General features: G+C 50.9%; 1 protein-coding gene across 8 annotated transcripts in view; it reads right to left on the reverse strand.

The window, feature by feature from the left end:
- The window catches only part of MEGF11 (multiple EGF like domains 11), a 274,750-nt gene that overhangs the window by 19,988 nt on the left and 237,436 nt on the right, over positions 1 to 17,326 (reverse strand). For all 8 annotated transcript variants that reach the window (XM_077317624.1, XM_077317627.1, XM_077317626.1 and 5 more), the window contains exons 15-16: positions 2,339 to 2,485; positions 1,659 to 1,793 (exon numbers count right to left, since the gene is read on the reverse strand). In XM_077317624.1, coding sequence (XP_077173739.1) covers positions 1,659 to 1,793; positions 2,339 to 2,485 — 282 coding nt within the window. The remainder of the gene's footprint in view (positions 1 to 1,658; positions 1,794 to 2,338; positions 2,486 to 17,326) is intronic.

Raw genomic sequence — 17,326 nt, forward strand, 5'->3', positions numbered from 1 at the left:
GAACACCCATCCTAAACTGCAGTTTTGGTTCAAGGCAAAGCCTCTCTTCAGAAAGCAGCTCAGGTACAAATCAACACATTCGGATTTCATGCTCCTTCGTTCTCAAAGCTCCTCCTGCATGGTCACCCCGCAAAAGTATCCAGCAAACCGGAGTTTAAAAAAAAATATTTGCGTTGTGGTTATCAAAAGTAAAATATTAACTTGCATCTTTAAAAAGAAAGTACGCCTCGTCTCCTTCGCTTGCACATTATGACAAACTGCGCTACGCACCGCCTTTAATTAGAGCATGAATATTTTATGGCAATTCTGCCGGGCAGATCAACATTTCAAAGGGGAAGCAGGATCCCTCAACAGATTGAAATCAAGAAAACAGAGTTTTCCTTAACGAGATAATTAGATCAGCTCCAGACTTTGAAAACTGAGCAAGGTTTCCGCATTAAAAGAGACCGGCTCCCCTGGCCTCGTATTAACTGGGATGCGTCTGGGCGGTGTAAACATCATGGGGAGAAGAAAACAGATGTTTCTATTTAGCTGATGTTTAATGATTTTGCCTAAATGCCGACTCTTCATTTGGAACTTGCAGGGAGAAAAAGCAAGTCATTAAGAAGTTGACATTTTCCTTCTTCTATAAAAGAGTATTATTATTTTTTAAGACTGAGGACTTAACCAGGGCATTCGTATTGAGAGTTATGTCTGTTAGATCTGTTTTTTAGAAAACATTTGGAAACCAGCATGCAATGAAATAACAGAATGCTGGGGGGACTGAACACATAACCACGGTTGGGACAAGGACGCACTAGCTGGACCTTTGCAAACACCGATGCACTGCAGCAGGGGTCTCCAACCAGGTGCCCGCCAAGAGATTTTAGACAGTGGACAGGGCTAGGTGAGACATCCGCCCAGCAAGAACAGGAGATTTGATTGGCTGTGTGGATTTTTAAAGACTCTGCTTCAGGCAGAAGCTGCCCCCACAGCAGCAGGATTTCCACTGTGCCACTGAAGGTAAGCTGTGACAACCATTTTGTGGATGAGCCCAAGTACAGCCCTGATTTGTGTTGCATTTGCCTACAAACTAGAACAAGATTTTTTTCCCCTCTGGCTATCTAGAACAGGGGTAGTCAAACTGCGGCCCTCCAGATGTCCATGGACTACAATTCCCAGGAGCCCCCTGCCAGCGTTTGCTGGCAGGGGGCTCCTGGGAATTGTAGTCCATGGACATCTGGAGGGCCGCAGTTTGACTACCCCTGATCTAGAACCTTACCAATTTCTGGCAATTATTTGTAACAAGATAACACAAGTGGAAATACACAAACGGGGGGTGGGGGTGTCTCATTAAATCTTGCAGGTAACAGAAGAATTTGTGTGTTCTAGCTAGAGGTTAACAGTAAACTCAAAGAACAGTTCTTGTCTTCAGAGTCTTTACTAATAACCATCAAAACAACCAAAGACTAGAATCCAAGGTAACATCTAGTTTCATTGTTACACTTCCTCAGCTTTGTAATAATGATTGCATGTGACCAAAAAAATCAAGCGGGGCTCAGGGTTTGGAAACAGAACTCAAGGTCTGCTGGAGGTCTGTTCTGTTTCCAAAAACAGCCTTTGTAACAAGCAGCTCAACATGGGCCCTTGAGACCAGTGAGAGCCTCCGGGAGACATACCTTGGTTGCAGAGCGGGCCAAAAAACCCTGGCAGACAGTCGCAGTGCCCGGTAACGTAATGGCAGGGGACGGTGCTATGGATGCACTGAGGGCACGGTTGGCTGCAGAGATGCCCGTAGAAGCCAGGCGGGCAAACTGAAATGCAACCGGGAAAGAAACAAAAGCCAAGTCACTTAAACCAGGAAGGGCTTATACTGCCAAAGGAGGATGTGCATCGTCCTCTCTTTCTCCCAACAACCAACTGGGACGATACGCGAGTAGGATTCCCACTGAGAACCAGCATGGCTTAATGGTTAGAATGTCTGGCTAGGATCTGAGAGACCCAGGTTCGAATCCTCGCTCTCCCCCTGAAGCCCCCTGAGCGATCTTGGGCTGGCCACACACTCTTAGCCTAACCCACCTCACAGGGTGAGCAAGAGGATAAAACGGAGGAGACAGAAGGGAGCCAAGCTGGGTGCCACGAAGTAAAAGTTTTCGAAGCTGGAGGTCCCGAAAGAAGTTTTAATTTGTTGTGTGCAACACACTGAATTGAACTCCACAGTGCCATCCTAAATGGAGTTACACCCAGGGCTGGCTATAGAATTAGAATAGTGTTACTCTGCTGAAGGCCGCGGCTATGACTGGGAGGGGTGTGTGACTGAACAGAGGGGAGGGGGGAGCCGGAAGGCAGGGGGGCTTACTTCTCTGGCACATGGGCCCTCGGTAGCCAGGCGCACATTCGCAGGTGCCGTCCTCTGGGGAGCAAGATCCCCCGTTCTCACAGCTGCACAGGAGGGAGCAGTTGGGCCCCCAGCGCCCCTCCGGACACACGCTGTCACAGTGGATACCTGGGGGAAAGGAAAGGCCCATGTTAGCACTGCAGAATCACTTGTTCCTTTGTGGGTAGCCACACCAGTCCGCAGTAGAACAGCTACATACACCTCCCCCTCCCCCCAAGCTCTGCCAGGGATCCACAGAGCAGCAGAGGGGACATGCAAAGCATTTAGTCTCTTGGTGTGGCTGGCACAACTCAGGAGCTGCAGCAGCCAACAATCCACAACTATCCGTCTTTCTAACTGCAGATGCCTGGGACTGAACCGGGAACTTTCTGTATTGGAAGCAGAGGCTCTCCCACAGCATCCCCTGCAAACACAGGACTCTGGCGTGGTTTTAAATGCGCTCAGCATCCCTTTGTGCAGGAAAATGCTACCTTGGTCGGGTGGGAGATCTGATACGAGGTTCGTTGACGCTAGCAATCTGCACAACATCCGGCCGTTCTTTATCAGCCCGGCGCACGTGTGGCTTTGATAGAAAAAGGATGAACGCTGTAGGGGATTCCAAAAGCCTTGGACTCGGCCAGAGGTGGGATTAGACAAGCTCGCGGGGGTAAGCGGCATCTCAAGGCATTTTCGGCTTTCTGATGGCTTCATCCATTGGGACGCCAGCAGGAATGTGCTGTCCCGGAGGCTGTGCAGCCCGCCCCACCATCCTGCTCAAAAGGGTATTCAGTCAAGGAGAACGGTCAGCGCAGATCACACGTTTTGTGTGGATTTTAAAAATACACACATCTAGGGGGGAGGCTCTAAAGGAACATGTGAAGTGAGGTCCCCGTTCAAGGCGTAAATGATTTCGGAAGCTCACGGCTCCACTGATGCTGGGGCCATCTTCGGAGGCAGGGAGAAATACAGCCTGTTCGATCCAGGATTGGTTAGATTTCTGGTATATAACATATAACACACAAGCCTTGTCCCACAAATCAGGTCTCTCTGAATTCTGACACACCAGGAAAGAGACATAAAAGACAGCCAAACCTCCCTGCAACAAGGACCAGAAAAAGAAGGCGGAGCGTCCAGTTGGGTTTGACCACCTATCCCCTGACCTCCCTGCCTGCTGCCTAGACAGATCTCTCTTGGATGCTCACATGCAGGGCAAGGCCACAGCTGGACATCTTGTTACAGGGGGTTGTTTGGGTCCACGACAAAACAATTTGCAGGAGGCTTTTCCATAGTCTCCTTTTCCTTGCTTGTTTTGTGGCGTGTTTTTCTGGATCCAGAGTTTTCCTGGGTGTTTTTCTGGATTGCCCACACAGGGCAATCCAGAAAGGCCTGCATTAGCGAAACGGCTGAGCAATGCAAGGCCCCTTGCTGTTCTACTGTCCCCCATTTCCAGATGTCCGAAAGAAGGCACCCAAAGGGATTTCTCTTAATCCAGAGAGAGCCATGCAGACGCTAAGGCCTGAACAGTAGCGCTTCCTTCGGGGAGTTTCTGCCCTCCTTCTTCCCGCCTGCGTCGTCCTGCTCATCTGCGGCTTAACTTCCACTCCTTAACGAAACGAAGCTGCTGGTGCCTCTAGAGCAGGGGTAGTCAAACTGTGGCCCTCCAGATGTCCATGGACTACAATTACCAGGAGCCCCCTGCCAGCGTTCACTGGCAGGGGCTCCTGGGAATTGTAGTCCATGGACATCTGGAGGGCTGCAGTTTGACTACCCCTGCTCTAGACAATGCAGATTGGCTTCCATCTGGCCAGTCCCTGCCATCCTTTTGACTGCAGCGGGGTCTGTGCGAAGGGGAGCCCGGCTGCCGAACAGAGCCTAATTATTTTTCAGGGATGTAGGACCTGGAGAAATTACACACTGCAGCTTCCTTTCCCCTTTGTTCAAATGAACCAAAAAAGAAGACGGGAAAGAAAAAAGAGAGCGAACAGGAATCTATGGAGAGATTGATAGATCAATATACAGCTATAATTATTTCTCTCTCTCTCTGAATCCCCCATGATTTCCCCACCATCTTTCCAAAAATTCATTTGTCACAATCTAGAGACAGATGCCCGAAAAATTAGCTTTGACGGGCTTTCAGTAGATGTCCCACTTTCCTCCCCAAGCACGGAGTCGTTCTCTTTGTTTTCTAGGCCTGATGGCTGCTCCTCTCCCATCTCTGAGCAGCGGCGGAAAGAACAGTTCCAAGGACAGAGGGATGATGGCCTCTTTACGGAGGGCCACAGGGGACTGCCGGAGACTCAGAAGGTGGCACTGGAGACCAAAAGGCTCATGAGCTGAAAGGTGCCATGGATAGGAGACAAGAGGCTCTTCCTGTCTCCAGCAGTAGAAAAGAATCAGCGTCCAGGAGCCCCTTCCAGACTAGCAAGATTTGTGGCAAGGCAGGAGTTGTGCAGCATTAGTTGTGTTGGTCTCGAAGGGGCTGCTGGACTCTGGCTCTTCTCTCCTGCTGCAGACGGACTCACATGGCCCTGCATCTGGATCGACCTGAAGTGAGCAGGGGCTCCCAACCGCTCCTTCCCAGCCACAAACAGTGCTGGTCCTGAATGTGCGACGGGACGCTTGCTCTTTTCTGCGGCTGCAAATGAACATGCCTACCTACCTTGATGTAGCCGCTCCTCTACATTATCTCAGAGGTCAGATAGCCAAAGCACAAAAGAGTAAGCTGCCTAGACTGGGCCGAAATTCAAGCATCTCCAGTGACGCTCCCCTGAAGACCAACTCATTGCAGAACATGAGTGAAATAATAGGCAAGGAAAAACATATGATCTCTCTTTTGTAAAAGGACAGAGGCAATTTAATGCTCTTTTGCTCAAGGGGAAATTGAATACTGGGGTTCTCTGCCAGAGGATGTGGGGAGGGCCACAAACATGGAGGGCTTTAAAAGAAGATTGGACAGATTCACAAAGGACAATTCTATTGGGAGGGGGAGAAGCCACAAACAAAATGGCTGCCAAAGGTAGGGGAGGAGCCAAGTACAAAATGGCTTCCTTGGGAGGGGGAGGAGCCACATAGAAAATGTCTGCCAAGGGGAAGAGCCAAGTACAAAATGGCTGCCTTGGGAAGGGGAGGAGCCGATTACAAAATGGCTGCTAGGGTAGGGGAGGAGACCATTACAAAATGTCTGCCATGTGTAGGGGATGAGCGTATTACAAAATGGCTGCCTTGTGAAGGGGAGGAGCCACATAGAAAATGTCTGCCAAGGTTAGGGGAGGAGCCAAGTACAAAATGGCTGCCAAGGGAAAGAGAGGAGCCACATACAAAATGGCTAACCAGATTGGAGGAGGAGCCAAGTAAAAATTGGCTGCCTAGGGAAGGGGAGGAGCCACATACAAAATGTCTGCCAAGGGTAGGGAAGGAGCCAAGTACAAAATGGCTGCCAAGGTTCGGGGAGAAGCCATGTACAAAATGGTTGCCTTGGGAAGAGGAGGAGCCACATACAAAATGTCTGCCAAGATTAGGGGAGGAGCCAAGTACCAAATGGCTGCCAAGGGAAAGAGAGGAGCCACATACAAAATGGCTAACCAGATTGGAGGAGGAGCCAAGTAAAAATTGGCTGCCTAGGGAAGGGGAGGAGCCAAATAAAAATGCTGCTAGGGTAGAGGAGGAACCAAGCACATGATGGGTGCAAAGGGTAGGGGAGAAGCCAAATACAAAATGGCTGCCATGGGTAGGGGAGGAGCCAAGAACACAATGGCTGCCTGTGGAAGGGTAGGAGCCATGAGCAAAATGGCTGCCTTGGGAAGGGGCAGAGGAATTACAAAATGGCTGCTATGGGAAGGGAAGCAGTCAACTACAAAATGGCTGTCTTGGGAAGGGGAGGAGCCAAGTACAAAATGGCTGCCTTGAGAAAGGGAGCAGCCAAGGACAAAATGGATGCCATTTGTAGGGGAGGAGCCAAGTACAAAATGGCTGCCTTGGGAAGGGGAGGAGCCAAGTACAAAATGGCTTCCTTGGGAGGGGGAGAAGCCACAAACAAAATGGCTGCCAAGGGTAGGGGAGGAGCCAAGTACAAAATGGCTTCCTTGGGAGGGGGAGGAGCCACATAGAAAATGGCTGCCAAGGGTAGGGGAGGAGCCACATAGAAAATGTCTGCCAATGGGAAGAGCCAAGTACAAAATGGCTGCCTTGCGAAGGGGAGGAGCCAATTACAAAATGGCTGCTAGGGAAGGGGAGGAGCCAAGTACAAAATGGCTTCCTTGGGAGGGGGAGGAGCCACATACAAAATGGCTGCTAGGGTAGGGGAGGAGCCAAGTACAAAATGTCTGCCAGGGTAGGGGAGGAGCCAAGAACAAAATGGCTTCCTTGGGAGGGGGAGGAGCCACAAACAAAATGGCTGCCAAGGGTAGGGCAGGAGCCAATACAAAATGTCTGCCAACTGTAGGGGAGGAGACATGTACAAAATAGATGCCATGACTAGGCGAGGAGCCAAGTACAAAATGGCTGCCAGAGTGGGGGAGGAGCCAAGTACAAAATGGCTGCTTTGAAATGGGGCAAAGCCAATTACAAAATGGCTGCTGGGGTAGTGGAGGAGCCACAAACAAAATGTCTGCCAAGGGTAGGGGAGGAGCCACATACAAAATGTCTGCCAACTGTAAGGGAAGGAGCCAAGTAAAAACTGGCTGCTTTGGGAAGGGAAGGAGCCAATTACAAAATGGCTCCTGGGGTAGGGGAGGAGAAATTACAAAATGTCTGCCAACTGTAGGGGAGGAGCCAAGTACAAAATGGCTGCCAGAGTGGAGGAGGAGCCAAGTACAAAATGGCTGCCTAGGGAAGGGTAGGAGACACATACAAAATGTCTGCCAAGGTTAGGGGAGGAGCCAAATACAAAATGGCTGCCAAGGGAAAGAGAGGAGCCACATACAAAATGGCTAACCAGATTGGAGGAGCCAAGTAAAAATTGGCTGCCTAGGGAAGGGGAGGAGCCAAATAAAAATGCTGCTAGGGTAGAGGAGGAACCAAGTACAAAATGGCTGCCAGAGTGGGGGAGGAGCCAAGTACAAAATGGCTGCCTAGGGAAGGGTAGGAGACACTTACAAAATATCTGCCAAGGGTAGGGCAGGAGCCAAGTACAAAATGGCTTCCTGGGGAGGGGGAGGATCCACAAACAAAATGGCTGCCAGGGGTAGGGGAGGAGCCACATAGAAAATGTCTGACAAGGGGAGGAGCCAAGTACAAAATGGCTGCCTTGGGAAGGGGAGGAGCCAATTACAAAATGGCTGCTAGGGTAGGGGAGGAGCCACATAGAAAATGTCTGCCAAGGTTAGGGGAGGAGCCAAGTACAAAATGTCTGCCAAGGCTAGAGGAGGACCCAAGTACAAAATGGCTGCCATGGGTATGAGAAGAGCCACATACAAAATGGCTGCCACAGTGGGGGAGGAGCCAAGTACAAAATGGCTGCCTTGGGAAGGGGAGGAGTCAACTACAAAATGGCTGTCTTGGGAAGGAGAGGAGCCACATACAAAATGGCTGCCAGAGTGGGGGAGGAGCCAAGTTCAAAATGTCTGCCATGGGTAGGGCAGGAGCCAATAAAAAATGGCTGCCAATGGTAGGGGAGGAGCCAAGTACAAAATGACTGCTAGGGGAGGGGGATAAGCCACAAACAAAATGGCTGCCTTTGGAAGGGGAGGAGCCAATTACATAATGGCTGCTAGGGAAGGGGAGGAGCCAAGTACAAAATGGCTTCCTTGGGAGGGGGAGGAGCCACAAACAAAATGGCTGCCAAGGGTAGGGCAGGAGCCAATACAAAATGTCAGCCAACTGTAGGGGACGAGCCATGTACAAAATGGATGCCATGACTAGGGGAGGAGCCAAGTACAAAATGACTGATAGAGTAGGGGAGGAGCCAAGTACAAAATGGCTGCCTAGGGAAGGGCAGGAGACACATACAAAATGTCTGCCAAGGGTAGGGCAGCAGCCAATACAAAATGGCTGCCACTGGTAGGGGAGGAGCCAGGTACAAAATGGATGCCATGAGTAGGGGAGGAGCCACAAACAAAATGGCTGCCAAGGGTAGGGGAGGAGCCACCTACAAACTGTCTGCCAACTGTAGGGGAGGAGCCAAGTACAAAATGGCTGCCTTGGGAAGGGGAGGAGCCAAGTACAAAATGGCTTATAGGGGAGGGGAGGAGCCAAGCAAAAAATGTCTGCCAACTGTAGGGGAGGAGCCAAGTACAAAATGGCTTCCTTGGGAGGGGGAGGAGCCAATTACAAAATGGCTGCTGGGGGAGGGTTGGAGCTGATTACAAAATGGCTGCCTTGGGAAGGGGAGGAGCCAACTACAAAATGGCTGCTAGGGACGTGGAGGAGCCAATTACAAAATGGCTTCCTTGGGTGGGGGAGGAGCCAATTACAAAATGTTTGCCAACTGTAGAGGAAGAGCCAAGTACAAAATGGCTGCCAGAGTGGAGGAGGAGCCAAGTACAAAATGGCTGCCTAGGGAAGGGTAGGAGACACATACAAAATGTCTGCCAAGGGTAGGGGAGGAGCCAAGTACAAAATGGCTTCCTTGGTAGGGGGAGGAGCCACAAAATAATGGCTGCCAAGGGTAGGGGAGGAGCCACATACAAAATGTCTGCCAGCTGTAGGGGAGGAGCCAAGTGCAAAAAGGGTGCCAGAGTGGGGGAGGAACCAAGTATAAAATGGCTGCCTAGGGAAGGGTGGAGCCAATTACAAAATGGCTGCCTTGGGAAGGGGAGGAGCCAACTACAGAATGGCTGCCAGAGTGAGGGAGGAGCCAAGTACAAAATAGCTGCCTTGGGAAGGGGAGAAGTCAACTACAAAATGGCTGCCTTGGGAAGGAGAGGAGCCACATACAAAATGGCTGCCAGAGTGGGGGAGGAGCCATATGCAAAATGGATGCCATCAGTAGGGGAGGAGCCAAGTACAAAATGACTGATAGAGTAGGGGAGGAGCCAATTACAAAAAGCCTCCTATGGGAGGGTTGGAGCCAATTACAAAATGGCTGCCTTGGGAAGGGGAGGAGCCAACTACAAAATGGCTGCTAGGGAAGTGGAAGAGCCAAGTACAAAATGGCTTCCTTGGGAGGGGGAGGAGCCAATTACAAAATGGCTGCTGGGGGAGGGTTGGGGCCAATTACAAAATGGCTGGTGGGGGAGGGTTGGGGCAAATTACAAAATGGCTGCTAGGGGAGGGTTGGAGCCAATTACAAAATGGCTGCTTTGGGAAGGGGAGGAGCCAACTACAAAAAGGCTGCTAGGGAAGTGGAGGAGCCAAGTATAAAATGGCTTCCTTGGAAGGGAGAGGAGCCAATTACAAAATGGCTGCTGGGGTAGGGGAGGAGAAATTACAAAATGGCTGCCTAGGGAAGGGGAGGAGACACATACAAAATGTCTGCCAAAGGTAGCGCAGGAGCCAATACAAAATGGCTGCCAATGGTAGGGGAGGAGCCATGTACAAAATGGCTTCCTTGGGAGGGGGAGGAGCCACAAACAAAATGTCTGCCAAGGGTAGGGGAGGAGCCACATACAAAATGTCTGCCAACTGTAGGGGAGGAGCCAAGTAAAAATGGCTGCTTTGGGAAAGAGAGGAGCCAATTACAAAATGGCTGCTGGGGTAGGGGAGGAGAAATTACAAAATGTCTGCCAGGGTAGGGGAGGAGCCAAGTACAAAATGGCTTCCTTGGGAGGGGGAGGAGCCACATACAAAATGTCTGCCAACTGTAGGGGAGGAGCCAAGTACAAAATGGCTGCCAGAGTGGAGGAGGAGCCAAGTACAAAATGGCTGCCTAGGGAAGGGTAGGAGACACATACAATATGTCTGCCAAGGGTAGGGCAGGAGCCAATACAAAATGGCTGCCAATGGTAGGGGAGGAGCCAGGTACAAAATGGATGCCATGAGTAGGGGAGGAGCCACAAACAAAATGGCTTCCAAGGGTAGGGCAGGAGCCACATACAAAATGTCTGCTAACTGTAGGGGAGGAGCCAAGTACAAAATGGCTGCCTTGGGAAGGGGAGAAGCCAAGTACAAAATGGCTTCTAGGGTAGGGGAGGAGCCAATTACAAAATGGCTGCTTTGAAATGGGGCAAAGCCAATTACAAAATGGCTGCTGGGGTAGGGGAGGAGACAATTATAAAATGTCTGCCAAGGGTAGGGGAGGAGCCAAGTACAAAATGGCTTCCTTGGGAGGGGGAGGAGCCACAAACAAAATGTCTGCCAAGGGTAGGGGAGGAGCCACATACAAAATGTCTGCCAACTGTAGGGGAGGAGCCAAGTACAAAATGGCTGCTTTGGGAAGGGGAGGAGCCAATTACAAAATGGCTGCTAGGGTAGGGGCAGAGACCATTACAAAATGTCTGCCATTGGTAGGGGATGACCCTATTACAAAATGGCTGCCTTGTGGAGGGGAGGAGCCAACTACAAAATGGCTGCTAGGGAAGTGGAAGAGCCAAGTACAAAATGGCTTCCTTGGGAGGGGGAGGAGCCAATTACAAAATGGCTGCTAGGGAAGTGGAAGAGCCAAGTACAAAATGGCTTCCTTGGGAGGGGGAGGAGCCAACTACAAAATGGCTGCTAGGGAAGTGGAAGAGCCAAGTACAAAATGGCTTCCTTGGGAGGGGGAGGAGCCAATTACAAAATGGCTGCTGGGGGAGGGTTGGGGCCAATTACAAAATGGCTGGTGGGGGAGGGTTGGGGCAAATTACAAAATGGCTGCTAGGGGAGGGTTGGAGCCAATTACAAAATGGCTGCTTTGGGAAGGGGAGGAGCCAACTACAAAAAGGCTGCTAGGGAAGTGGAGGAGCCAAGTATAAAATGGCTTCCTTGGAAGGGAGAGGAGCCAATTACAAAATGGCTGCTGGGGTAGGGGAGGAGAAATTACAAAATGGCTGCCTAGGGAAGGGGAGGAGACACATACAAAATGTCTGCCAAAGGTAGCACAGGAGCCAATACAAAATGGCTGCCAATGGTAGGGGAGGAGCCATGTACAAAATGGCTTCCTTGGGAGGGGGAGGAGCCACAAACAAAATGTCTGCCAAGGGTAGGGGAGGAGCCACATACAAAATGTCTGCCAACTGTAGGGGAGGAGCCAAGTAAAAATGGCTGCTTTGGGAAAGAGAGGAGCCAATTACAAAATGGCTGCTGGGGTAGGGGAGGAGAAATTACAAAATGTCTGCCAGGGTAGGGGAGGAGCCAAGTACAAAATGGCTTCCTTGGGAGGGGGAGGAGCCACATACAAAATGTCTGCCAACTGTAGGGGAGGAGCCAAGTACAAAATGGCTGCCTAGGGAAGGGTAGGAGACACATACAATATGTCTGCCAAGGGTAGGGCAGGAGCCAATACAAAATGGCTGCCAATGGTAGGGGAGGAGCCAGGTACAAAATGGATGCCATGAGTAGGGGAGGAGCCACAAACAAAATGGCTTCCAAGGGTAGGGCAGGAGCCACATACAAAATGTCTGCTAACTGTAGGGGAGGAGCCAAGTACAAAATGGCTGCCTTGGGAAGGGGAGAAGCCAAGTACAAAATGGCTTCTAGGGTAGGGGAGGAGCCAATTACAAAATGGCTGCTTTGAAATGGGGCAAAGCCAATTACAAAATGGCTGCTGGGGTAGGGGAGGAGACAATTATAAAATGTCTGCCAAGGGTAGAGGAGGAGCAAAGTACAAAATGGCTGCTGGGGTAGGGGAGGAGAAATTACAAAATGTCTGCCAGGGTAGGGGAGGAGCCAAGTACAAAATGGCTTCCTTGGGAGGGGGAGGAGCCACATACAAAATGTCTGCCAACTGTAGGGGAGGAGCCAAGTACAAAATGGCTGCCAGAGTGGAGGAGGAGCCAAGTACAAAATGGCTGCCTAGGGAAGGGTAGGAGACACATACAATATGTCTGCCAAGGGTAGGGCAGGAGCCAATACAAAATGGCTGCCAATGGTAGGGGAGGAGCCAGGTACAAAATGGATGCCATGAGTAGGGGAGGAGCCACAAACAAAATGGCTTCCAAGGGTAGGGCAGGAGCCACATACAAAATGTCTGCTAACTGTAGGGGAGGAGCCAAGTACAAAATGGCTGCCTTGGGAAGGGGAGAAGCCAAGTACAAAATGGCTTCTAGGGTAGGGGAGGAGCCAATTACAAAATGGCTGCTTTGAAATGGGGCAAAGCCAATTACAAAATGGCTGCTGGGGTAGGGGAGGAGACAATTATAAAATGTCTGCCAAGGGTAGGGGAGGAGCCAAGTACAAAATGGCTTCCTTGGGAGGGGGAGGAGCCACAAACAAAATGTCTGCCAAGGGTAGGGGAGGAGCCACATACAAAATGTCTGCCAACTGTAGGGGAGGAGCCAAGTACAAAATGGCTGCTTTGGGAAGGGGAGGAGCCAATTACAAAATGGCTGCTAGGGTAGGGGCAGAGACCATTACAAAATGTCTGCCATTGGTAGGGGATGACCCAATTACAAAATGGCTGCCTTGTGGAGGGGAGGAGCCACATAGAAAATGTCTGCCAAGGTTAAGGGAGGAGCCAAGTACAAAATGGCTGCCTTGAGAAAGGGAGCAGCCAAGGACAAAATGGATGCCATTTGTAGGGGAGGAGCCAATTACAAAATGCCTCCTAGGGGAGGGTTGGAGCCAATTACAAAATGGCTGCCTTGGGAAGGGGAGGAGCCAACTACAAAATGGCTGCTAGGGAAGTGGAGGAGCCAAGTACAAAATGGCTTCCTTGGGAGGGGGAGGAGTCAACTACAAAATGGCTGCTGGGGGAGGGATGGAGCCAATTACAAAATGGCTGCAGGGGGAGGGTTGGGGCCAATTACAAAATGGCTGCTGGGGGAGGGTTGGAGCCAATTACAAAATGGCTGCCTTGGGAAGGGGAGGAGCCAAATACAAAATGGCTGCTAGGGAAGTGGAGGAGCCAAGTACAAAATGGCTTCCTTGGAAGTGGGAGGAGCCAATTACAAAATGGCTGCTGGGGTAGGGGAGGAGAAATTACAAAATGGCTGCCTAGGGAAGGGGAGGAGACACATACAAAATGTCTGCCAAAGGTAGGGCAGGAGCCAATACAAAATGGCTGCCAATGGTAGGGAAGGAGCCATGTACAAAATGGATGCCATGACTAGGGGAGGAGCCAAGTACAAAATGACTGATAGAGTAGGGGAGGAGCCAAGTACAAAATGGCTGCCTAGGGAAGGGCAGGAGACACATACAAAATGTCTGCCAAGGGTAGGGCAGCAGCCAATACAAAATGGCTGCCGCTGGTAGGGGAGGAGCCAGGTACAAAATGGAAGCCAACTGTAGGGGAGGAGCCAAGTACAAAATGGCTGCCTTGGGAAGGGGAGGAGCCAAGTACAAAATGGCTTCTAGGGTAGGGGAGGAGACAAGTACAAAATGGCTGCTTTGAAATGGGGCAAAGCCAATTACAAAATGGCTGCTGGGGTAGGGGAGGAGACAATTACAAAATGTCTGCCAAGCGTGGGGGAGGAGCCACATACAAAATGTCTGCCAACTGTAGGGGAGGAGCCAAGAAAAAATGGCTGTTTTGGGAAGGGGAGGAGCCAATTACAAAATGGCTGCTGGGGTAGGGGAGGAGAAATTACAAAATGTCTGCCAGGGTAGGGGAGGAGCCAAGTACAAAATGGCTTCCTTGGGAGAGGGAGGAGCCACATACAAAATGTCTGCCAACTGTAGGGGAGGAGCCAAGTACAAAATGGCTGCCAGAGTGGAGGAGGAGCCAAGTACAAAATGGCTGCCTAGGGAAGGGTAGGAGACACATACAAAATGTCTGCCAAGGGTAGGGCAGGAGCCAATACAAAATGGCTGCCAATGGTAGGGGAGGAGCCATGTACAAAATGGATGCCATGACTACGGGAGGAGCCAAGTACAAAATGACTGATAGACTAGGGGAAGAGCCAAGTACAAAATGGCTGCCTAGGGAAGGGCAGGAGACACATACAAGATGTCTGCCAAGGGTAGGGCAGCAGCCAATACAAAATGGCTGCCACTGTTAGGGGAGGAGCCAGGTACAAAATGGATGCCATGAGTAGGGAAGGAGCCACAAACAAAATGGCTTCCAAGGGTAGGGGAGGAGCCAAATACAAAATGTCTGCCAACTGTAGGGGAGGAGCCAAGTACAAAATGGCTTCCTTGGGAGGGGGAGGGGCCACATACAAAATGTCTGCCAACTGAAGGGGAGGAGCCAATACAAAATGGCTGCCAATGGTAGGGGAGGAGCCATGTACAAAATGGATGCCATGACTAGGGGAGGAGCCAAGTACAAAATGACTGATAGACTAGGGGAAGAGCCAAGTACAAAATGGCTGCCTAGGGAAGGGCAGGAGACACATACAAGATGTCTGCCAAGGGTAGGGCAGCAGCCAATACAAAATGGCTGCCACTGTTAGGGGAGGAGCCAGGTACAAAATGGATGCCATGATTAGGGAAGGAGCCACAAACAAAATGGCTTCCAAGGGTAGGGGAGGAGCCACATACAAAATGTCTGCCAACTGTAGGAGAGGAGCCAAGTAAAAAATGGCTTCCTTGGGAGGGGGAGGAGCCACATACAATATGTCTGCCAACTGAAGGGGAGGAGCCAATACAAAATGGCTGCTGGGGTAGGGGAGGAGAAATTACAAAATGTCTGCCAGGGTAGGGTAGGAGCCAAGTACAAAATGGCTTCCTTGGGAGGGGGAGGAGCCACATACAAAATGTCTGCCAGGGTAGGGGAGGAGCCAAGTACAAAATGGCTTCCTTGGGAGAGGGAGGAGCCACATACAAAATGTCTGCCAACTGTAGGGGAGGAGCCAAGTACAAAATGGCTGCCAGAGTGGAGGAGGAGCCAAGTACAAAATGGCTGCCTAGGGAAGGGTAGGAGACACATACAAAATGTCTGCCAAGGGTAGGGCAGGAGCCAATACAAAATGGCTGCCAATGGTAGGGGAGGAGCCATGTACAAAATGGATGCCATGACTACGGGAGGAGCCAAGTACAAAATGACTGATAGACTAGGGGAAGAGCCAAGTACAAAATGGCTGCCTAGGGAAGGGCAGGAGACACATACAAGATGTCTGCCAAGGGTAGGGCAGCAGCCAATACAAAATGGCTGCCACTGTTAGGGGAGGAGCCAGGTACAAAATGGATGCCATGAGTAGGGAAGGAGCCACAAACAAAATGGCTTCCAAGGGTAGGGGAGGAGCCAAATACAAAATGTCTGCCAACTGTAGGGGAGGAGCCAAGTACAAAATGGCTTCCTTGGGAGGGGGAGGGGCCACATACAAAATGTCTGCCAACTGAAGGGGAGGAGCCAATACAAAATGGCTGCCAATGGTAGGGGAGGAGCCATGTACAAAATGGATGCCATGACTAGGGGAGGAGCCAAGTACAAAATGGCTGCCTAGGGAAGGGCAGGAGACACATACAAGATGTCTGCCAAGGGTAGGGCAGCAGCCAATACAAAATGGCTGCCACTGTTAGGGGAGGAGCCAGGTACAAAATGGATGCCATGATTAGGGAAGGAGCCACAAACAAAATGGCTTCCAAGGGTAGGGGAGGAGCCACATACAAAATGTCTGCCAACTGTAGGAGAGGAGCCAAGTAAAAAATGGCTTCCTTGGGAGGGGGAGGAGCCACATACAATATGTCTGCCAACTGAAGGGGAGGAGCCAATACAAAATGGCTGCTGGGGTAGGGGAGGAGAAATTACAAAATGTCTGCCAGGGTAGGGTAGGAGCCAAGTACAAAATGGCTTCCTTGGGAGGGGGAGGAGCCACATACAAAATGTCTGCCAACTGTAGGGGAGGAGCCAAGTACAAAATGGCTGCCAGAGTGGAGGAGGAGCCAAGTACAAAATGGCTGCCTAGGGAAGGGTAGGAGACACATACAAAATGTCTGCCAAGGGTAGGGGAGGAGCCAAGTACAAAATGGCTTCCTTGGTAGGGGGTGGAGCCACAAAATAATGGCTGCCAAGGGTAGGGGAGGAGCCACATACAAAATGTCTGCCAGCTGTAGGGGAGGAGCTAAGTGCAAAAAGGGTGCCAGAGTGGGGGAGGAGCCAAGTATAAAATGGCTGCCTAGGGAAGGGTGGAGCCAATTACAAAATGGCTGCCTTGGGAAGGGGAGGAGCCAACTACAGAATGGCTGCCAGAGTGGGGGAGGAGCCAAGTACAAAATAGCTGCCTTGGGAAGGGGAGAAGTCAACTACAAAATGGCTGCCTTGGGAAGGAGAGGAGCCACATACAAAATGGCTGCCAGAGTGGGGGAGGAGCCAAGTACAAAATGTCTGCCATGGGTAGGGCAGGAGCCAATAGAAAATGGCTGCCAATGGTAGGGGAGGAGCCATATACAAAATGGATGCCATCAGTAGGGGAGGAGCTAAGTACAAAATGACTGATAGAGTAGGGGAGGAGCCAATTACAAAATGCCTCCTACGGGAGGGTTGGAGCCAATTACAAAATGGCTGCCTTGGGAAGGGGAGGAGCCAACTACAAAATGGCTGCTAGGGAAGTGGAAGAGCCAAGTAGAAAATGGCTTCCTTGGGAGGGGGAGGAGCCAATTACAAAATGGCTGCTGGGGGAGGGTTGGGGCAAATTACAAAATGGCTGCTAGGGGAGGGTTGGAGCCAATTACAAAATGGCTGCTTTGGGAAGGGGAGGAGCCAACTACAAAAAGGCTGCTAGGGAAGTGGAGGAGCCAAGTATAAAATGGCTTCCTTGGAAGGGAGAGGAGCCAATTACAAAATGGCTGCTGGGGTAGGGGAGGAGAAATTACAAAATGGCTGCCTCGGGAAGGGGAGGAGACACATACAAAATGTCTGCCAAAGGTAGCGCAGGAGCCAATACAAAATGGCTGCCAATGGTAGGGGAGGAGCCATGTACAAAATGGCTTCCTTGGGAGGGGGAGGAGCCACAAACAAAATGTCTGCCAAAGGTAGGGGAGGAGCCACATACAAAATGTCTGCCAACTGTAGGGGAG

Source organism: Paroedura picta, chromosome 18, assembly GCF_049243985.1.
Source record: "Paroedura picta isolate Pp20150507F chromosome 18, Ppicta_v3.0, whole genome shotgun sequence".
Classification (NCBI taxonomy): domain Eukaryota; kingdom Metazoa; phylum Chordata; class Lepidosauria; order Squamata; family Gekkonidae; genus Paroedura; species Paroedura picta.